The 21,808-nt window shown below is 37.6% G+C and overlaps 4 protein-coding genes across 5 annotated transcripts; 2 read left to right on the forward strand and 2 right to left on the reverse strand.

Moving 5' to 3' along the window:
• Positions 1 to 1,946: 1,946 nt before the first annotated feature.
• On the forward strand, positions 1,947 to 8,742 carry LOC116173132 (vacuolar protein sorting-associated protein 8 homolog). Its single transcript, XM_031490416.1, has 8 exons — positions 1,947 to 2,141; positions 2,192 to 2,383; positions 2,431 to 2,627; positions 2,673 to 2,991; positions 4,773 to 5,491; positions 5,715 to 6,381; positions 7,134 to 8,187; positions 8,267 to 8,742. The coding sequence occupies exons 1-8, from the start codon at positions 2,076 to 2,078 to the stop codon at positions 8,560 to 8,562; spliced, it is 3,510 nt and encodes a 1,169-aa protein (XP_031346276.1). The 5' UTR covers positions 1,947 to 2,075; the 3' UTR covers positions 8,563 to 8,742.
• On the reverse strand, positions 8,650 to 15,941 carry LOC116173133 (regulator of MON1-CCZ1 complex). The gene is made up of 9 exons (XM_031490417.1): positions 15,641 to 15,941; positions 15,122 to 15,599; positions 14,846 to 15,075; positions 14,643 to 14,799; positions 14,330 to 14,499; positions 13,824 to 14,159; positions 13,325 to 13,472; positions 8,854 to 9,045; positions 8,650 to 8,804 (listed from the first exon to the last, which is right to left on the reverse strand). Exons 1-9 carry the CDS (start codon positions 15,743 to 15,745, stop codon positions 8,734 to 8,736), a joined length of 1,887 nt encoding a protein of 628 aa, XP_031346277.1. The 5' UTR covers positions 15,746 to 15,941; the 3' UTR covers positions 8,650 to 8,733.
• A 2,270-nt stretch (positions 15,942 to 18,211) lies between these two features.
• On the reverse strand, positions 18,212 to 19,416 carry LOC116173800 (histidine triad nucleotide-binding protein 3). The gene is made up of 3 exons (XM_031491500.1): positions 18,921 to 19,416; positions 18,683 to 18,876; positions 18,212 to 18,638 (listed from the first exon to the last, which is right to left on the reverse strand). The coding sequence occupies exons 1-3, from the start codon at positions 19,231 to 19,233 to the stop codon at positions 18,594 to 18,596; spliced, it is 552 nt and encodes a 183-aa protein (XP_031347360.1). The 5' UTR covers positions 19,234 to 19,416; the 3' UTR covers positions 18,212 to 18,593.
• Positions 19,417 to 20,363: 947 nt separating this feature from the next.
• LOC116173799 lies at positions 20,364 to 21,801 on the forward strand. Of its 2 annotated transcripts, none has more exons than XM_031491498.1 (4): positions 20,364 to 20,582; positions 20,640 to 20,826; positions 21,015 to 21,188; positions 21,243 to 21,801. In XM_031491498.1, coding segments are annotated over exons 1-4 (738 nt in total). In that variant the 5' UTR covers positions 20,364 to 20,580; the 3' UTR covers positions 21,618 to 21,801. The 2 variants fall into 2 exon arrangements, with proteins under 2 accessions (XP_031347358.1, XP_031347359.1); XM_031491499.1 differs by having other exon boundaries at positions 20,364 to 20,509.
• The last annotated feature ends 7 nt before the right edge of the window (positions 21,802 to 21,808 follow it).

A 21,808-nucleotide genomic window follows, 5' to 3' on the forward strand; every position in this document is an offset into this window, starting at 1 on the left:
TTTTAGCATCTTAGCAATGCGAGTACGGACTCTCATTAACATTTCCACTATTTAAAATATGTTCTGCTTGAGCGATAATCGATTTTCACATGAATATTTGCTATTGGCATTCTCACATGTACTTTTCGTGTTACATCAAATTATGTTAACGGAAGACGAGTAGAGCCACACCATTTACCATTGCATTTGATTTGATTATCTGATTTTTATCAGACAATTTAAAATGTTTTATTTATGTGTATTTTCTCTTGCATTTTATTGCTGTAGGTGATTTATTTCATGTATTTGTGTGGCCTATGCCGGGGTTTTTGTCCCGTAGAAGGCTTCCCTGGCATGGTCTTGTTGTGTGCCTATATATTTATTTGTTCTTGTCATTTCTTACACACAAAAGTTCTCTCTTATTTAATTCCCTTCCCGATTATGTCTCACGTCCCAACATATATAACAACCGATTACACAACGTAGGAGTCCATTCGTGCCATCCCTATCGAGCCGACTGCCATCCAAATTCAAAAGTGCCGCGAAACGTCCATCGTTTCGATTTGAAAGGTAGGTGGCTCTGCTTGTAGATTTTTGCCAGTGTTGCCAACGGTAAGTATAGGGTAAGTCAACGTTTTCAGTGTCTGCTTGATAGACCCCTAAGAACATTACAACATCGAGGAATTTTATCTCCCTTTTAATCATTACTTTACACCGATATTTAAAATAGTATACCAATATGACAAAGTAAAGAATAAAGGCTAGATTTTGAATCAAACACGTACGCTGTATGCCACAATTGCAGTTCTCCCGCGGTCGACAAAAACTTCGCTGCCAGTGAAAATCATGACGCTCATTTCCTTACGAACTCTCAAACATGCAGTTTGAATTGTTAAATTTCGCGGTAAAATATTTCCAGTTGCGTTTTTCTCCTTAAATGAAATGCATAAAGGCGGGAACCATTCAAAATTGCTAGATACTGTTACATCACAGACTCCAAGATGTCGTGAGGAATATCCTTCTCTTCAAACCATTCAAAAGTTCACTGCTATCCGATGCAGAAACGTGTAGCATCTACATCTTCGGACTGCGCTACACAAGCACTGCGTGAGGTTTTTGCTACGCATGGGGTCTTAGAGGTCAACAACAGTACGTCAGGCATCTACAACGGTGGGCAAAACGCAATGAGATACGTCATACCATTTCGGCATACTTCCCGTCATCGAATCAAGCAGAACGGATTCCAAGAAATGAAAAAGACATTGACGAAATTGAGTTCAATGAGTTTTATTATCACAACGCAGCACCCCACCTCTATTGCTGCTGGACTATATCACCATCTAAAATAGTGTTTAAGAGGAAATCTGAACCAAAATCAAGAGAAAATATTAGCTAACCCAAAACATGCTTATCAACCGAATTTGCAAACAGCGAGGTGAAACATGTGAGACTACTGACTGCTTTTAGGATTTGGCAGAAGCTCTGAAGAGTTAGAGATGAGGTTGAAACAATACTCGTTTTACCAAAATGATACCGGTACCTGCTACACCGCGGCATAGAGGAAAATTTCCTCTATACCCGCGGACACAGAGGATCACGCTAATGTCGGAGCCATATCGAGATTCTGTAAGGACATTTGTGAAGGAAACAGTGTTGTCTATTCGGACGTAATATCAAAAATGTGCGCAACAAAGTAGACAGTTTTTGCTTTTAGAGATATGGTGGTAGATGTCAATAAATAAGAATGAAATATTCGTCTGTTAATAATTCGATATTACTTTCTTGCCTCTAAAATGTCATAATAGTCGATTGTCGAATCCCTATTATCATTGATTATACAGTGTGTATAATCAATGCTACTCTACTACATCGTCAAATATCATTCTCATTTAATAACTTGAATGCAGCCTAGCTTAATTCTCCATTTATGGATAATTGGATGCAACCATATCTCCCTGTCAAACTAAACTTTAGAGGTTATAATAATAATTTATTAAATTTTCACAAAAAGTTTATTAATTATAATACCTCCTAATGAATTTACCATTTTCAAAAATACTTAAATATGTAAGGCTTTAATTCCGTCACATCAGAAAATGGACTCTGAAACTAATTCAATTCTAATCGAGGACTCTGATGATTCTTTACTAGACTTTAAAGAAGTAAGTACGCTAATACCAAGTTTAAACATTAACCACTAAATAAATTTCAGTTAAACGATCTCGAATATGATATACCGCCGGTCGCTCCGCCTACCCTCGAGAGCGTCTTGTGGGATTTGGAATCGGAAGAGGGTAGTGACAGTACTTCTTTACATTCGTTACATAGCCTTACTCAGAAATCAAAGTCAATGTTATACCATGGTATTTTACAAGGAATTTCTTCGCAAGTTGCATCGGCAGGGGTATAGATGCGACAGGCGCTATACTTGTAATGCACACATCTGTTTAGGAACGCGTCAGTGCTGGCTTACCAACTGTTATATCGAACAGTGTAAAATTTGTGGCCGTGGGAACGTCACACGGTTTCGCGTTGGCTTTTGATTCCGAACAGAAATTGTGTTGGTGCTGTCACGATCTGAGCACAAATGATCAGGGTGCTATTTCTGCGTTAGCCTTTAATTTAGATTCTACACGACTACTCGTTGGGTATGTATGTGTCGTGTTCACGACTTTTTAGTGGAGACCTTTTAGGTATGAGCGCGGGTACATATCAATGATCGACACTAACAGTGGTGACGTTATTCGTCGTCTACCAGATGCTCACGCACCTCAATCGGCTGTACTACATTTACGCTTTACTTCGTTAAACGGTTTAGCACTAAGTGGTGATTCTGCAGGCTGTGTATTTTCATTAACTTTTAATCGGCGCTTGGGAGTTCGCACGTGGGATTCGAAGTGTTTATTTTCAGGTGCAAGGGGGGAGGTGTGTGTGTTTGAGCCCTTAGTTCAGGACCATCATCTTCAACTGCTTGGCCATCACATTTTAGTAGCAATGGCCACTCTTTCCAAGGTACAGTATCTGACTTGTTCAATTCGAGCGTCGAACGGATAAACCCTGTAGTATAGGCAACCAACATACTGCCTTATAATTGCTTGAGGCCCGCTTGTTTTCTAAAGGAATTAATTAGCACATTTTTTCTGTCTATCTACGCGCAGTTCTATCTCAATGTAGAATTGTAGAAGCATGTTCTCCTTTAAAATTGAAACTCATTGTAAAAACAATAACTTTCGAAAGTCTGCTTATACAATGGATCAAATGATGAATAAAAAATCATGTTTTGATGTATGTGAAAACAGCCAAATTAGTTAATTAATAAGAAAGAATGCCTTGCAATAATTTTACATTTCAACAAAAGAGTTAATTGTTTAAATAACTCTTCATTAGCAAAATAAAGGGAATTTATAACAAGGTATCACTACTGAATGCTACTAATTGAGGACTTACAAAATCCATAGTATAAAGAGAGTAGTGAAAAAAAGGAACAGAGATTTTGACATCTGGGTTTCGTAGTTCTGGATGCGACAATCTGAAAGGGCGACCACAGCAGCAAAGATGTAGCTTTTTGTAAGGTAGATTTATAGAAGAAATATTGAGTTTGTTTACTTAAGGTTAATGTATGTCGTGTACTTTTATTAACTCAATACTCAATAATTGCACGTTTTGGTTCTGGATTTCGACCGCCTAAGCGAAATTAAAATTTCTCGTACACAAAATAGTACGCGCCTGCTTTTATAACTTCGTTAAAAATTCAATTTCAGCTGACTTAAAATGGTAAGCGGTGGTTCGCGAAAATCAACCTAGAATGAATTTTCAACGATAGAAAAATTCCCGCATAAACTGTACGTGAGCGCTCGCGAATCTCAGCTTAGAATTTCCCGCTCTCCCACTCGTTTAAATCTCGCCCGTTAGAACCTCTGAAACGGGACCTATTTTATAAACGAAATAATCTTTTTTAACGAATGGGAAACCCGCATTTACGTCACGTGCTCGGCATTTCACAGAACGGGGATTTCGTTGCAACCGCACTCGTTTTCCGCAGTACGTTTCTTGTTATCACCAGACATACTTTCCTTCACGTTCGCTATGAAGCGATACATGTGTAAATTTTCCTATACTGAACAAAATACAAATTTGAAAAAATATCTTTTTAATTCTAAAGCGACCACCCGTTACAAGTTTCTCGTTATTTCAAATTAAGGGATGGTTTGATCTTTTAGTTTGGGGAAGTATTAAATCATATTGCACAACAGTGACATTTAATGCGGACGGGTTTAGTTGTAAGCTATGCGATATTCGGGGTGGATACTGCAAGATCTGCCAGAACCTCTAGTTTGCGTTGGTTCCATTTTGTGCCAGTGGCAGAGCGGATACAATTAGAGCCGTAGGGGAAGAGCGAGGTAAGCAAAAGGGGTAATAGAAATCAAATATTTTTCATTCTTAATTTCTATGAATTAAATATGTGTCCCTATTGTTCGCTTGTTTTATGGGCCCTCAATCTCGTCCATTTTGCCAGTTTTTGAAGAGCAAAACTTTACCCGAAACAGTGAACCAATTAGATTGTTTTGAAACCCATAATTACACTGCAAATTTTGGTAAACATATTTTGTTAAACAAACGTTTTCATTGTTAACTGAGATTATTTGTTCTATTGTGTTCTTGAGAGACCCTGCGCGTAGCTAGAACCTCTTTAATTTTGCTGCATATGCACAACACGTGTTCCTTCAAAGCACTTGTAACATAAAGGCTGACTTATGCACCATAATCCACAATAAAAGCATTGTAATTTACAGGTGATAGTAATAGCCATTCGCCCTCGACTGAAAATTCTATTCACCCAACAACTTCCGAGAGTGGCGACAACTTTGCCGCTTCTGTCGTGGCAAATTGTTTCCGTGGGTAAAGTCCTACAGCCGGTTTTGGCGTGGGGACGCAGCAACGAGCTAAACTACACCCGTGTCCTGGCGGGATTAAACGGTAACAAACTGAGATTGTCGCAGTTGCGGTCGGTAAGACTTTCGTATACACTCTCTACGATCCATTGGATCGGTTCGCGTCATTTAGTTACGATTGATACAAGCGAAAATTTGCGACTAATCGAGGTGCGAACTCAACGAGAGCTCGAGGTTATCGATATTACAAGTGCGGGTTTAGTGTACAGCTCGGCCCACTTCAAAGCGTTGGCGCTCGGAGGTGGTGTTAGTGAGGCCTTTGCTTTGGCAGGCGAACGCGCCTGCTACAGCAGTATAGTCAGTCGGGGGGATCAACTGTTGGTGCTGGGCACGAAGAATGTTCAGATAGTTAAGTTACGGACGTGGTCTGAGCGTTTGAATTACCTCAGTGATCAAGGCCGTTGGGCGGAGGCGCTGAATTTGGCAGCTGAGGAAAATATGCATCGCGATAAAGCAGCTATGGTTCTGCTAGAAAAGTTCTTGATCAACCTAATACAGAATGGAGTCGATCGAGATAGTCTCACAGCAGCTGTGAATTGCTGTGTTAAATTGAATAAAATGTAGGTATTTATATTATTCTGCACATGCGCGGGTTAGAAATGTTCTGAAAGTACTCATTTCCACGTAACCCCTGGGACTGCCAAAAGAGTCATAGTTACTCATGCTTTCGAAAATCCTAACTCGATCACTTGTTTATGTGACTGTAGGCGCATTTCTGAAAATGGATACATTCAGGACAACAAATTTTAGTCTCCTCTCTGATTATCTCCATTTACTTTTTAGAGATCTGCTATGTAACGATCTGTGGGACGCGGTTGCCTTGGACCAATACACCCTGGAATGGTACTACACGTTACTAATCGACCATATTTCCGACGGTTCCTTATATTTTTTAAATCCGAGTGTTGCACAAGCCTTAGTCACTTACTTACACCAGAAGAGTCCGACGTTATTGGAGAACGTTTTGTTATCGATCGACCTCAGCTGCCTCGATTTACATCAAGTTCTCGGCATCTGCAGGAAAAATAAACTATACGACTCGTGGATTCACATCACAACTAAGACTATGGGCGATTACGTTAGCCCGCTCACCGAGTTCATCGGCGAGTTAACCCCCGACAATCACAAACTCGGGAATACCCTGTTGGTGTACGTTTCCGCGTGTCTGTCCGGTTTGGGCTACCCGCACGGAAAGATACCCGACAGAGACGTACAAAGAATTAAGCATGACGTATTGCGGTGCCTCGAGACTGTACATACGGTTCACGCCGTGGAGAACGAACAAAACTTCCCGTATTTGCGCGCGCTCCTCAAGTATAATACGCGAGAATGTCTCAACGTTGTCGAAATCGCATTTCGAGAGGTCGAGTTCTCGGGAGAAATGGGGTTGTTGCAGAGACAGCGGTTGGTACAGATCCTACTTCAGATCGTTACGCCGCCCGAATTTAGTGTAAGTATAAGGTGTATCTGTGAAAGCGCGGAACGGTCACTCTAATCTGTAACAATGGTTTGTACCTCGGATAACGTTCCGATAATGTTTCCATTGACTCAACACTTTTGACGGAAATACACGTTTTGAAGCACCAGCAATCCGAATCAACTAAAATCTTGATGCTACAACGAACTTGCACGAGAAATAGACAGATGGCGTAACGGGTAGTAAATGGAATATTTAAAACTTAAAAAAGAAAGGTTACTTTCCCGAGTTGTTGCAATAACACTCCGTTCTTTATTTTCTTTCTCTCCCTACTCTTTATTAATTTCCTAATACGCCTACAAAATGGCGGTCATCTGTAATCGTAGACTGCGCCTACTTAAACCAATCAGGCGCGTGTGAAAGCCATTAATTAAGAATCACAAGAATTCAAGAGTGCTAAGTTCGCGTTTCCCATGCTGCGTCGCGGCTTCATTATGAACAATTCTGTTCGGCTGTTTTGGCCACGTCAAAGACATTAAAATTGTGCTATCACCCGTCAGACTGGCGCCGATAAATTTCTCACGCCATTAATCCGTCATGACGCATCGAATAAATATAGACTAAAAATTTTGGAACAATCAACCCTTTAGTTCCATAAAAACCGCTAGGGCTCCCGTTAGACTAAGCGGTGTACCATGTAATTGCATTTCAAAGGGAAAACGATTCAGTTGGCCTTTCCACGCTTTGCAATTTTGTGCCTAACCCATTTTTTTTTATCTCTTTAGGATAGTGAGGTTATAATATTGGCCTGCTTCATTTCTCGACTGATTACATCCGCGAATTTAAGTGCGGACGAGGAGATTTTAAATACAGTCGTACAGTCGCTGACGAACGCCGGTGATAAGTTAAGCTTGCGCGATCACTCGGAACGCGAACAGGCGTGGATCGATTTGTTAAATGGACAGAAGATGGGGCACCTGGATCTCGACGCGCAACTACAAACGGCGTTAGATGCGAAGTGTTACAAGGTAGTCGAATGTATTTACGAAAAACAAGGAAAGTTTGCGAATATTTTGGAATGTTATTTAAACGATAAGGTGAGGCATGTTGAGGTCTTTAGTTACATTCGAAAGTACATTTCGGACGAGGAGCGTTGTATTCGACAGCAGTTTATGGCGAATTTTAAGACGCTTGTCGATGTCGACAGTAAAAGAACTGCAGATGTGGTGATCGAAAATTATTCAAAACTAGCCGAGCAGCTCTGCTGTATTCTCGAGACGGACTCGGAATTACTGTACAAGTTTTTAAGCCAGATTATTTACACCGATGTGAAGTTATCACCGAAGACAACTGAGGAATATTTGCGACTACTTTGCATGAAAAATCCGTCCGCTGTATATAGTTATGTAAAGTTAAATCTGTGCAGAGTAGAGGAGGCCCTCAAAATTACTCAAAAATATCAGATGCACTCCTCAGTCGCGTGGTTGTTGGAACAAAGTGGCGATTTTGAGCAGGCTTTGAATCTGCTACTGCGACACAACATGATCGATTCCGCTCTTGAGGTGTGCATAAGAGGCAGCGAGCATTTAGATGCCAAAGAAACTCAGAAGTTATGGTTGGAACTTCTAAAACATCCGACAGTTGTTGAAAATATTTCCATGAGAGAATTGCTACATTCCGCTGCACCTCACGTGCCTCCCGCGCAGCTCTTAGAGCTTGTGACAGATGCGAACTTGGGCGACATCAAGGTATTGGTGGAGGGTATGCTGTCTGACTGCGAACATGATATTCAGTTATTGAACTCAACCTTTAAAATTTTAAGCTGCGATCTACATCACGGTAAGTTGTAAAAAATCCTAACCTAACTTATCACCATATTCTCAATTGTTAGTGCTTTTTAGTTTGACACTTCTTTTAGGTTTGGCGAAGTTTCTATGCTACCACGGGAAAGGAATATCGGTGCAAACACTCAATTGTAATTTATGCCAAAAAACACTTAGCAATAGGTTAGATAATAAGGAGGAGAAAATCGCTGTATGGGGTTGCGGCCATTCCTTTCACACTGCCTGTATCGCATTGTTAGATGATGGAAGATGCCCGAACTGTAAGACGTCGGCAACTCACTCCTCAAACCAGAAACCACCCAGACGAATTAGATACGAAAGCAAAAGTGATAGTATCCGACTGAGGCCCGACTTGGAAGGGCACTTTTAGTTTGTAATTTTACAACCTAGTCCGGCATTTGTTTTACGCCTTGACCTCTCATAAAGGTGCAAATGTACAAAGAAGAAAATTTTAAGATACATATTAGTCATTTATTATTCAATTGTAAACAATTTTATTTATTTACATATTGTGATATAATAATAATAAATATTAAATCATTTACCTGTCTCCGATGGCTTTTTCAGGGAACAGAGTTCTGTAGTGCTTTATAAAGCTGTGCAGTCGTTCGTCTAAAAGCGCTTCTGTTGCTTGATCTTGATAAATTGAAAGATCACTTACCTTGCAAAAAAGAGTTGTCATATTGATGGTTTGATCGGAAACAGTACAGCATGCTGTGAAACAGAATTGGGTCTTTCAAATTTTCCGCTGCCTGCAGGAACTTTCTAGGCGTGGCGGTTTCTTGAGAAAACTTAAACGCTGACAATAGCTGGCCTTGAGAGATCAGTACTTCTTGAATTTCTTCGTTTGCAGCTGGAATTAAACAGTTTGTTTTAATTGTTTAATATATTATCAATGTCTAAAAAGGATTATTGCAAGTACAAATTCAACAAACATCTTACGCCCCCACATAAAACAAACAAAACGCCGACTCATCGCACAAGCCGACAACAAAAATCGTAATTGAATTTAAGTCGCCTTCCTGCGAGTTATTAAAATATAAAATGCTACATACACCTATGCAAAATTCCACCCTATCAAACTACGCATCGGAAACTACAATATGACCTAAATGATAATAACACCGTATACTAATATTCAATCTTCCCTAACAAATAGGTAATGAAATCCACCCTGTAGTAAAGATATGCTAACGTTTGCTAAGGAAATTTTCCAAAATCAAAAGATTGCAACATAATTTGTAACTTTTAAAACATAATTGAAGCGAAATTCTCATCGAAACTTCTACTTACATGAAAAAACATGATGTATGTACTATCTATAACAATCCACCCCTAACGTACAACCCCTGCCTAGCTGCTAACTCAAAAGGACCCACCAATTCAAATTTATGATAACAATAAACACCTATTAGATCAACAGCAAATAGTTTGTTTCAAACCAATATAGACCACGAGCGACAGATGGATGGACAGAAAGTTCAATTGACGATTATTGACTAAAATTTAATCAGTTAGTACCTTGACCATTGTCTACCTATTACTGAAAACAGAAATGGAAAATTCGAAACCGTTCGCGAGTTACAACACTAAAAGAACAAAAAAATTCAACATTAATTTAAAAGTAATGTTAAAAAATTCAAAAATCAATCACTAATAAAGAAACTTTATGTAAGAAACATTGTTCTACATCTGACAACTTCTTTCTTTCACAATCCTTCGCTTCCTGTTTGTCGACATGTATTATAGAACAAAAAAACGCGTATGCTTGGGTTCGAACCCGCGTCGTCTGCCATCCGGCGGTGGCAGTCTTACTAAGCTAGTCATATCGACCCACAGTGTGGCAGAAAGCCGGTTGGGCGGCCAAAATTCGAAAAAAAAAGTTTCTAAATCAGGAAAAGTTATAAAGGTGTGAAAGTGCTTGGAGTAAAGGAAATCCAAAAAAAAAACAAATGGAATCTATGTCTGAAGGTTAGTAAAATACGCCAAAAATTTTTCGAATATCAACATTGTAACAAAAAATTTGTTCTAAGGGTATTTTTTGGTTTTTTTTTTTAAAACAATATTCAAGTTGATAATTGAAACAGTACATAATAAATTAAACAAATATAGCAAACGAGCTCCTGGGTATGGCTATAGCATATGCAAAACCAAATTTTAAACCTGATGTTAGTTTTGCTTTTATTTAAGTGTATATGTATGAAATTTCATTTGAATGCCTCCATAAATAAGCTGCGCATGCGCAAAACCAAATTTTGAAACTGATGTTAAATTTTCTTTTATTCCAAGTGGTTATGTACCAAATTTCATTTAAATCCCCCTATAAATCAGAAAGTTGGCACTGCGCATGCGCAAAACGAAATTTTGAAACTGGCGTAAAATTTGGTTTTATTCCAAGTGCCTATCTATCAAATTTCATTTAAATACCTTCATAAATAAGAAAGTTTGCAATTCGGTCTGTAAATGGTCGAGATGCGCAAAGGGCACTGTGAATGCTGATCGATTAGGTTCAACTTTTGGAATTGTGTTTTATATGGCTAAAGCTATGCGCATATTGAATTTCATGCAATTCGGTTCATAACTAACGGAGATGTCGAAAGGGCCTACTTTATTTTTTGGGCTACATTGCCAATTCACGAACTCCGATCTACAAATTTGATAAAGACTCCACCTAGAAAATTTCATCGTAATCGGTCCATTCGTTTATGAGTTATCGTGCTAACGGACGGATGGACAGACACAACAAAATTATAAACTCGCTAGGAGCTCGTTAATAACACGCTGTCGGATGCTGCCTTGAAACCTATTGGAAGTTACAGAGTTACTGAGAAACGTATTAGCATTGTATTTATCGTTTATAAATACAATGGTATTAGCTACTGAATAAATTAAACAAATATAGCAAACGAGCTCCTGGGTATGGCTATAGCATGTGCAAAACCAAATTTTAAACTGATGTTGGTTTTGCTTTTATTTAAAGTGTATATGTATGAAATTTCATTAGAATGTCTCCATAAATAAGCTGCGCATGCGCAAAACCAAATTTTGAAACTGGCGTTAAATTTGCTTTTATTCCAAGTGGCTATGTATCGAATTTCATTTAAATACCTTCATAAATAAGAAAGTTTGCAATTCGGTCTGTAAATGGTCGAGATGCGCAAAGGGCACTGTGAATGCTGATCCGTTAGGTTTAACTTTTGGAATTGTGTTTTATATGGCTAAAGCTATGCGTATATTGAATTTCATGCAATTCGGTTCATAACTAACGGAGATGTCAAAAGGGCCTACTTTACTTTTTGGGCTACATTGCCAATTCACGAACTCCGATCTACAAATTTGATAAAGAATCCACCTGCAAAATTTCATCGTAATCGGCCCATTCGTTTATGAGTTATCGTGCTAACGGACGGACAGACACAACAAAATTATAAACTCGCTAGGAGCTCGTTAATAAAACATAAAATTCAGCTGCTACTATCTACTACTTGAGTTTTAATGTATATTTTTTCTAATGAAATAGAAAATGTTATCTATTAAATACCTATATCATACAGGGAGTTCCTAAATATGGTGTAAATACAGAAGGGGTTAATTGTTTGGCTTATTTTATGACTAAAAGTTCATATAAACATAGACCCGCAAACGCTTCGTTACCAATCTACAGGGTGCTATAGTTCTACCGTACACTGTACAATTTAAACCTTCAATTTATAAACATATGCAAACACAAGATACTATTTTCAATGACAACTGTCAAAACTAATACAAGCAAGATATTATCCAAATAAAGTCAGGGCCTGGCCATTTAAAAAAATTATACTTTCATTTTACTAACTACCGAAAATTTTTATTTTTTTTCTCAATAACGGTCGCAATTGCGAAATAATTACAGGAGTCCAAAACGTCTCTAAATAAACCATGAAATGAAATTCTTGTTTCATTATCTACCGGTTGCGCAGCAAAAAACAGTTCATGGGTCGAAAATGGAACATGACCCCTGAAAATTCTCACTATCATTGACATGACCAATGCTGTAATCCCTTCAGCGTACCAGGTACACTTACATTAAAATTTGATATAAAGAAAAAACAACAAGATCTTGAAGTCCTGTAGACACGAACTTATAAATTAAAATGGACTGCTAATGCTGAATTGACAAATGACACCTACAAATAATTAGACCCTTCCTTATTTATATCATATTTAGGAACACTCTGTATAATTAGTGGACTTCTTATTTGATAAACAGTTAATATGTTTTATTTGTACAGTTTGTGACTCTTGATTCGTATATCACCTAAAATTCTTGTAACAATTTCAAAAACGTTTGTTGTTTTCACACATTTATTTATAATTACTAAATTTTCTTGTAATTACAAAGCTTTGAAACGTAGAAAAACTTTCAAATTTTTTGCATAATCCGCCACCATATTGGATCCGCCATTTTGATTTTTGCACACTCGAAAACCCACTCGTACAAAATTGCAAATGATTTGTATAAAAAGTCAAATATTTCGCAAAGGACGACGCCATATTGAGTCCGCCATTTTGAATTTCGTAATTCTGACAACGAATTCGTAATCAGCGACCCTCAAAAACCTATACGAAATTGCAAATCATTTCTTTAAAGTTTCGAATTTTGGCCGCAAAACGCGGTCTTCGGCCGCACTGTGCGACATCTATTAATCATCGCATATACTGTTATAAATGCGACTAATACATACAATTAACAAAATCTTAAATTCATTTCATTCACTCCGAAGTTATTAAATACTATTTAAATGTGTAGGTATATTAGTCAATAATAATTCAAAGGCGCTTTAATAATGCCAAGCCTACAGTCGAACATGGGACGCCCTGTACAAAAAATGTATAAGATCATCAATTTTATTGGGACCTTCAAGACAAAAATATACTCTCAAATGGGTATCCTATGTGAACAGATTACTTTCACGTGATATGTCAGATTGAATCTATAGGAAAAGTATTTCATCAGGGGCAGCTCCTCTAGTAGTGGTGCAGGATGGGATTAGTAAGGATTCTTGGTCATTACAATAGCTACCCAACTTGACATATCAGGAACCACCGCTGGATCTTATAGTACCTATACCTACCTACATTACTATACTTACACAGTCTTACTAACATGTCCATAGCTAATTGTGAGGCAGATGGATGCAGATTTCCTAGTGACAATAGCAGGCAGGCGAGTGGTTTGGAATCGGCGACAATGCCGTATTGTAGCAATTGCATGAGAGCTGTAAATTTATGACGCTGCACCTAACGAGGATACAAAATTAAATTAGTATTTCACAATAAATGGCGTTTTAGGCGCGTTCCAGACTGGAGGTGCGTAAATAAATAACTAGATACAGTGCGCGGATGCGAGCTATCATGTGATTCATTAATCACATTCCAAATGAAAATCAGTAGTTACTCGCCTCAATGCACCACGTTATCACAACTCGCCTATAAATATTCCGATAAGATTTGACCCTTAACCGTCCCCAAATGGTGCTCAATGGAAGCATTAAAAGGTTTTCCTCTGACCAAGTAGGAATATATCAAATCTTCACGTATTTTGTTTTACATTAAAGCACTTTAGATTGTGTTGAAATTACCTCTACTTACCAAAGTTTTAATTAGTAACTCGTTCAACAGCAGCTCAGTGGGAATGCAGTACTCGGAAAGCGAAGTGATATAACATGTCAAGGCCCATTCAAGATTTTGCAAATGTTCATCGTTATTCATCAGCTTTTGCAAAATATTATAATAAATATCGGACTGGCTAATTAGCACTCTCGGCGGTGCCGGTGGTTTGCTCGGCGGCGGAGCGCTAACCGGAGAGGCAGTTTGCATCTGTATCTCTGCCTCCGCCCATATGCGATATACTGAGTTTATGTGATTGAACGATTCTTGAAGCTTAAAGAGGGACGGCTTGGGTAGAAGAATGTGGTCTAGAAGTAACTGAAATGGAAATATAAATACCATTTCGAAGCAACCAAAGAGGTTCCCCAAGGTAGCACACTGGGACCGTTATTATTTACAATCGTTCTACAGCAGATTACAATTTTACACCACATACCATTGTTTATAAAAAATAAATAAAAAAATTTATTGAATTTCGACATACTAACCTGTAATAGAACTGATTTTCCAGTGGTACGTTTTAAAGCCAATTGTGTGCAAAGAGCCAGATCAGTTATTTGCGAACATAACGTCGTTAAACAAAGTTTTATGTGCCACAAACAACCCAATTTCGCATCAATTACTATGTTTGGCTGGAAAACAACCCAGTTAGGAGAATCTATTGCATGTTAAGAAAAATGTGTATTGTGCTACTGTCCTGCAACAACCCCAATTACGTTACAGCACGAGTTGTGGCATTTTTATTGACAACTATTGGAATACGTTTTTTTCTGTTGAGTATTTTAAAAATGCAAAGGATACACAACTCACATTCGTGACTTTGGGGCTCCACAAGTCCAGGAACTGGCAGAGTAGTTGGTTTAAGTGATCTGGGCAGAGTCACAGACTTATGATATGTAACAGTACCGTCACTTTCATCCGATAGAGAGATATCGTACACTTGCGAAGTCTTGGAAGCCTTAAAAAATTCATTTCACAACTGAACATGTAGTTAACATGCAGACCTGATGATGTACTAAAATCAAGTCGTCCACAACATTTATTGCAAAACGACCTGTTAGATTTAGCCGTAGAATATGACTTCTAACAGGCGCTTGTCCAGGTCCGTTTAACATATGTATGTGTACCTCCGCCGTTTGCGGACCGCTTTGATGGCGAAGTATTAAGATTGCAGGTATTTCGTACAGAGTAGCTAAAGTCACATCCCTTTCTAAGGTCATCCTACCAGGCTCGGCTACAATAAACCACTTGATTTAGGTTAAAGACACACAATTACTCACTTTCAACCTTAGCCAATTTACTAATTGTGCCCGGTTTAAATACAACCGGTTGCAAATGAGAACCGTGACTTGAAGCCAATAGTGCAATTTTATTCGTCGGGCACCAAACAAACCACTGTATTACAGTGGTGGTTGTCTTTAAATGTTTAACCAGCTTCTTCTCGGGAATGAGTAAATACAATTCAACACCGTGGTCTGTAATCAGCGCGACCTCATTTGTTTGCGTCCACACAAACCCTAAAATCGCAGTATTCTTTTTACAACCCTGAGAAAACTCCCCCTCGATTATATTTCCGTTAAAAATCATAAATTCCACCGAAGTCTTAGTACGTTGTACGGCCAGAATGCTCTGATCCAAACTGAATTTAATCGATATGACTGGACCACGGTCTTCCATACGAAAATTAATTGGGGGTGCGTCTTCAGTTGGACCTTTAACAACCACCCCCATTGTACCACCCGATCGAACTGCAAACACCTTCGAACAACACGTGATTACAGTGATATAGTTACTGGTACCTGTTTGTTCGAATCGTCGAAGAACACATTTGTAACTTGATTAACGGCCTCAAAACGAACGGGACGTTCAGATAGTTCCAAGAATGGATCCTTGGACGAATTCATTTCACTTTTGTTTAAAATGAAACGAGCTTATTCAGCATATCGACTCTACTAAGTATCAAAATTCGCACAAAGCGACTCAAAAAGAGAAGAGAGCAATCAATTTTTCTTACATGAAATCCTAAAATAGATCCATAGTCCCTAAAAGTAGTTCCACTTATATTGACACAAATAAGTAGTTCTCTATTGGACGCGTGTCTCCGTTATCGTCATATTGGAACTTCTAAAACTGTATACAGTACTACAAAGCTTACCTCTGACAAAACACGAGTCACGAGTTTTGTTTTTGAAAAAGAAAGATATACGATACATAATGACAAACAGAATAAGTAGCGCGAGCAATATTAATTTATATCTTATGTCATTGCGCGCCACCTCCAGTAATTATACCTATATGTATTTATACAGAGCAAATCATAATAAGTACCCATATTCGCTCCATTTGCGGCGCGCTCTTTTAAAAGCATACTTACACTCAACCATGCGCAAGTGAACGCAGTTACTCTCTGTAAGCGCTTGTTGACAAAAAGTGTGGGAAAGCGCTACAAATTTATGCAAAAGTGAATTCTTTATGAATAAATGAGTGGACTACCTTTCTTTTCCCTGTCTGACTATAAGCATAATACACATTGCATAACATCAAGGAGCTTGAAGCAAGCAGCGCATTTGTACCATCAGATACAAGGGTCAAATTATTGTTGCGAAACTTCCAGTACAGTATATGGAGTTGATTATTGCAAGGAGTGGTGGGATCAGTTTTATAGAAATAAACATTTATTTTTCACTTTACTGTAATTCAATGGTAACTCCTTGGATACGGGATACGTAAACAAGTCCATAACAACCAGGGCGTAATGAGAGGGCGTAATGAATTCATTACGCCCTCAAAATAGGTTAATTATATTCGTTCAATTTTTTTTATTAAGTCAAACTAAATACTTGTAATACAAAAGAAAGCACAATTACCCGCCAATATGAAAATTACAATTTTCAAACTTTCCCGAAAATGTAATATTTTTGTTAGAAAGGCCAGGGACGTTTATATTTTTATCCGATATGGATGACGACAGTTCCAAGTGATCATCTGAATATGATGTAAGGTTAACATTATTCGAGGTTTTGCCTCCAAATGAACCCACCGCGCTTGCAATAATGCAAGAAATCCGATTTTTGGAAATGAGGCTATCTTCTACGTAACTCTGCGCAACCGTGTTACTCTTCCACTTGCCGTGCATTTTCAGGGTTTCAAAACTTGCTCCTGCTTCAACCAAAAGAGTGGCTGACGTTCGTCTCAAGCAGTGACCGGTAAATTGATGAGGGTTATCTAACTTTAAGTATTTGGCAATTATATTTGGGACACTTCCTATGGTGTTTTTTCCGACAGGTTGCACTGTGCAACAACCTTTCCTATATGTGAGGAAAAATCGGCGTTCTTTCGTATGCTTTGGTCTTAGTGCTAGGTATTGTCGAACTAACTTAAGAGCATTTATTTCTTCTTCCTCCACGATTGTAAAACCTTTAGACGTACCTGTTTTAATCTCTGGCACGTTTACAATTACAACAGATCCTTTATCGGTGATATCGTCAATACACATTTTGACCATTTCATCCCTTCGTAATCCACCAAAAACACCCATCACCAAAACTACTTTATGCAAAAGATAAATATCGTTAGGGGCACGTTTGATAAACTCAAAAACTTGATCTCCTGTTAAAACCTGTGATTTTTTTGGTTTATATCCCTTCGATTTGACTTTTAAAAAGTAAATTAGTTAATTATAATTTGAAATGTCAGTTTTCTTTTTAACTATGAAAGTTGATTTCAAAAGAGAGTATTTGGTCCATAGCGACGTAGGAGTGTATTTCTCAGACTAAAACAATCAATAATTTTGCATATTTAGGTAGGTATATGTAAAACTTACCAGTTCCTGAAAGTACGACAATAGCGCACGGTCTCATTTATAGTAAATATTTTATGTTTTGATTGCCAAGCTGTAAATGTTTCGAATTCTTTTTCGTACTTCTCCTTTGATTTAAGGGGTAGCAAAGTTTCTGTTGCCTTTTGCGCATTTTCTTGAACAAATTTTGGTAGCGTATTCATCTTTATTGCAATTGGAAATCAAACTTGACGTTTCTAAGTAAACAGTTTATTTTGTTTTATAGACTACCATATTATTGTATTGTATTTACGGAAAGAACGCGTTTGCCTCAGCGAAAGCAAGTAACTAATTTTGGATTGTTTTTTAAGAATAAAGTGAAAAATAAAATCTTGTATGCACCACGGCGACGTTACCAGATGATTACGCCCATCGAACGATATCCAGCTCTCGGGCTAAAGCCCTCGAGCTGGATTCCATCGTTCTCCGGGCGTAATCATCCTAGTAACGCCCTTGGTGCATAAATAGCTATTAAATACCTATTGAACCTATTAAATTTATTTATTATGCTCTCCAGAAGAAAATGCAGGTCTACAGTCATGGTTTAATATGAAAGACGTAATTACAATTGTTGTTGAAGTATGTTGCATTGGTATCCTAAATGAAAATACAATTCTATTCAATATTTCAAATCAAATTTGATTTTAATGCAAGCTACCAAATAAGTTTACCTAAAATATCTAGTGTATTTTATTGGAGGAGTTGCAGATTAATATAGGCTGAACTTTTTGTCCCATACTGTATTTTTTTGCACAACAGATTATTATTATTATCTCGATTATTATTGAGGTGGTTGCAACCACATCCACCTAAAAATAAAGACAAAAAATAAAATAAAAAATACTTTATATTTAAACCATTTTTACTCTATATACAATTAAATTTAGGCCACACATCAAACTGATGGAAACATTTTAAATATGGGACGGTTTTTTCAAATTTGCTAATATATACTCTGCCTAAAAAAAATTGTTCAAAATGAGTCACAATCCTTTCAACTTACAGTTGCAAACCACCATGTATTCGGTTGAAAGATTCTCCTTGACAGGAACCCCATACCCGTTGTCGGTGTGATCAGATGTAGGTGCAGATGAGAAATAGAATTAAACGGAGGCACATGGAATCCCATACGTAAATCGTTTACATCCGCACCCAATTCTTGTAGTACCCGTTTGCCAACCTCCATTAATTTTTCAACTACAATAGTTAACGCGTAAAGTACAATTAAATAGTAGGCTTACCTAGCTCTTTGTCGTTTGTGGTTAATTCATTTACATTTTTGATGTGACGTTTGGTAACTGCCAAGTAGTGGTGTTCCGCTGCCGGTTTTATATCTTTGAAGATAACCAACTCCTCATCCTCGTATATTAGCTCGTTGGGATGTTTACCCGAAATAATGTTACAAAAAATACAATCGGATGCCATTTTGAATCTTGCGGGAGCCGTTTCTCGTCGAGTTTGACTAGCACAGTTATCCTGGTACCTTGCAGCGTAATTGTGCACCCTCGAAGAACGAAGACTACGGTTTACCAAAATCGACAAAACATGAAGCATGAATCTAGTAACATAATAAAACGCAAACGTTTTGGCTGAGGAGGGCTAATAAATACTCCGGCCTCATGCATATAATCTACACAAATCACGATTTGTGCATATCTTCCACTATCTTCCTTTTATACCACAGTCTAGATACTAGACTGCTTTTAGCAGCCTGTTTCCAGTACTAAAAGTAAGCGTGACTCAGAAAAGGTAGCTACATACAGTGGTAGCTACAATGACCTCATTATACAAGGTGCGAAGAAAAAATCTAAAATATTACAATCAATAAAGGGTAATAAAAACTAAATTTTAGATGGATTTCATTGATTTGATTATTTTGGTATGACATTTATATTGAAGACAGAAAGATAACATACCTAATAACTCCTACAGTTTCAATACATATACTACCTATAATGACTATTTTTCTTTATTTTTTGAGAAAAAAACATTCTTAATAGAAAGGCCTGCTTTTTCCAAAACTCATCCATTTATGTTTCCCTTATATGAATATACAATTATGCTTTACATACGTATTGATTTAGATTTATTATTTAGTTATCCATTACAATGATCCACCTTTCGAAATATCTCGTTCGATCCACCATTATAAAGTCACTAGATATAGAAAGTACCGCAATCATCCGCCATTTTTGGGCAAATTTGCTGCCAACTTAAAAAAATTGACAAATAAAATCTGAATAACTGTCATTTTTTATAACCTAACTTCATAGTACTGTCATGTTTTATAAAAATATATACAGATATCTCCAAACAGGTGGAACAATCCCTAACATGAAAGTTACTAGAATCTGGTAACTTCCGCCATTTTTGGGCAAAAATCATGCGTTCTCTCTCTAACACACGAGCCCAATGGATTGCGGTACTTTCTATATTTAGTGACTTTACACCATTCGTTTTAAATAGATGACATATGGTCCCACATATGGTATTTTTCTGTTTTGCGGAAAATTCAATTCATTCATTCAATGAATGCATTCATTTCCGATCACCCGGTAGGATGTTCCATACCATATGATGTGCATATGAACTAATACCATTGAATTAATACGAAGAAGGTGATAGATGTTCAATTTGCCGCAAAATTTAAAAGCGATAGGTACAGTTCGGCGGATTCCAATTGACTATTCGATATCGAATTCGTCGATTTCGTCAAAATATGCAATTCCCATTCGATCGAAAGCGAATTCGTTTGCGAGGACGTCGATATCGACTTGCTCGGTACATGAACGCTCACGAATTACTCGCTTCGCTTACGCTTTTGCGAAATGTAAGGTTAGGTTAGGGCGTAGTGTCTATTTATTTTGTGGTTAACTGGTTAGTGCATATTTGTTTATTATAATGTAAGGAAGGTTTAAGTATACTAAAAATGTGTAATTACATATAATTATTTATTTAAGGTCTTTTAAAATACGAGAAGCTCATTGGGAAGTTATGCTTCAATATATGGAAGCCCATCCAGATTTGGCTAAGGGGCGTATAAACCACCCCCAAGCCAGAAAAGCTTATACTGAAATGTGGTATGAATTAGGAAGCAAATTAAATTCGCTTGGGTTTGGCGAAAAACCAGTCGAAAAGTGGCAAAAGGTAAGGCTATGCAATAATGCACATGCAATTTTCTGTCTCACTAGTCAACAATCTGAGTGGTACGTGTCTATATACATAGTAGGCAACAGAAATTTGTAATATGTCTTTGTTTGTGAAATCTGTGCTGTCCTCTGTCCTTATCTTGGTACATGCCCTCGTATAGATACCTATATTCTTTCTTATTTTAGTCATGGAGCGACTATAAAACAAATTTAAAGAAAAAAGCGGCAGAAATCGAAAATAGTCGACGGCTGACAGGAGGAGGGCCAGGAGCTGTGAAGATCCTAACAGACTTCGAATTAAAAATTCTGAGCATACTAGGAGATACCTTTTATAAAGGAGTTGGAGTGGCAGAAGTTGGAGTAAGCAGTGAAACTTATAATTTATAACAAATACCTATATGTTATTAAGTGCAGTTGAACAAGTCTGTGATGGATATGGAACCAAATAGTAGCACCGCATCTCCTGCAGTTCACACATCAGAACCTTTAGCGTCACCTATAGCCGAATCTGGACCAGCTAAAAAAACACAGTATAGACAAACAGTGTTCAGAGAAGAAGCTAGTGATCACGACTATTTAGGCACCTTACCTGGAACATCAAATCCCAGGAAACGGCAGAAAGTAGAGGATTCAACCGAAAAAATTTACAAAGAAACGTTAAATGTTCTACGAAGCATAGATAATAACGTCAGTGTAGTCGCACATAGGTTAGATGGTTTAACCAAAGGAATAACGGAAGGCGCAAATGCAATGAAACAACTTGTAGAAATGTTAGCGAAACGACATTAAATGTATTAAATCAAGTTCGGTATATTGTTATATTTTTCTAATAAGTTGTGACGTTGCTTTTTATGCGATGCATTTAGTGATAAGAGTTTGATATTCCTTTTTATGTGTTGTATTTAGTAATAAGAGTTTGATGTTCCTTTTTGTTATTATTTCCGGTTAGAGTATATTTTTATTTTGTTACATGGAGGCTG

Source organism: Photinus pyralis, unplaced genomic scaffold (assembly GCF_008802855.1).
Source record: "Photinus pyralis isolate 1611_PpyrPB1 unplaced genomic scaffold, Ppyr1.3 Ppyr1.4_LG6, whole genome shotgun sequence".
Taxonomy (NCBI): Eukaryota; Metazoa; Arthropoda; class Insecta; order Coleoptera; family Lampyridae; genus Photinus; species Photinus pyralis.

Coding starts and splice junctions, on each gene's coding strand:
- LOC116173800 (XM_031491500.1), bottom strand. CDS start 19,233: ATGCTTCATGTTTTGTCGATTTTGGTAAACCGTAGTCTTCGTTCTTCG. Junction 18,877..18,920: donor CACAAACGACAAAGAGCTAG/GTAAGCCTACTA, acceptor TAACTATTGTAG/TTGAAAAATTAATGGAGGTT. Junction 18,639..18,682: donor ATACATGGTGGTTTGCAACT/GTAAGTTGAAAG, acceptor AATTTTTTTTAG/GCAGAGTATATATTAGCAAA.
- LOC116173132 (XM_031490416.1), top strand. CDS start 2,076: ATGGACTCTGAAACTAATTCAATTCTAATCGAGGACTCTGATGATTCT. Junction 6,382..7,133: donor TTACGCCGCCCGAATTTAGT/GTAAGTATAAGG, acceptor TTATCTCTTTAG/GATAGTGAGGTTATAATATT. Junction 8,188..8,266: donor AAGCTGCGATCTACATCACG/GTAAGTTGTAAA, acceptor CACTTCTTTTAG/GTTTGGCGAAGTTTCTATGC.
- LOC116173133 (XM_031490417.1), bottom strand. CDS start 15,745: ATGAATTCGTCCAAGGATCCATTCTTGGAACTATCTGAACGTCCCGTT. Junction 15,076..15,121: donor TAAATTGGCTAAGGTTGAAA/GTGAGTAATTGT, acceptor GGTTTATTGTAG/CCGAGCCTGGTAGGATGACC. Junction 14,160..14,329: donor GAAAATCAGTTCTATTACAG/GTTAGTATGTCG, acceptor TTTCCATTTCAG/TTACTTCTAGACCACATTCT.
- LOC116173799 (XM_031491498.1), top strand. Junction 20,827..21,014: donor CAGTCGAAAAGTGGCAAAAG/GTAAGGCTATGC, acceptor TTCTTATTTTAG/TCATGGAGCGACTATAAAAC. Junction 21,189..21,242: donor TTGGAGTGGCAGAAGTTGGA/GTAAGCAGTGAA, acceptor TATTAAGTGCAG/TTGAACAAGTCTGTGATGGA.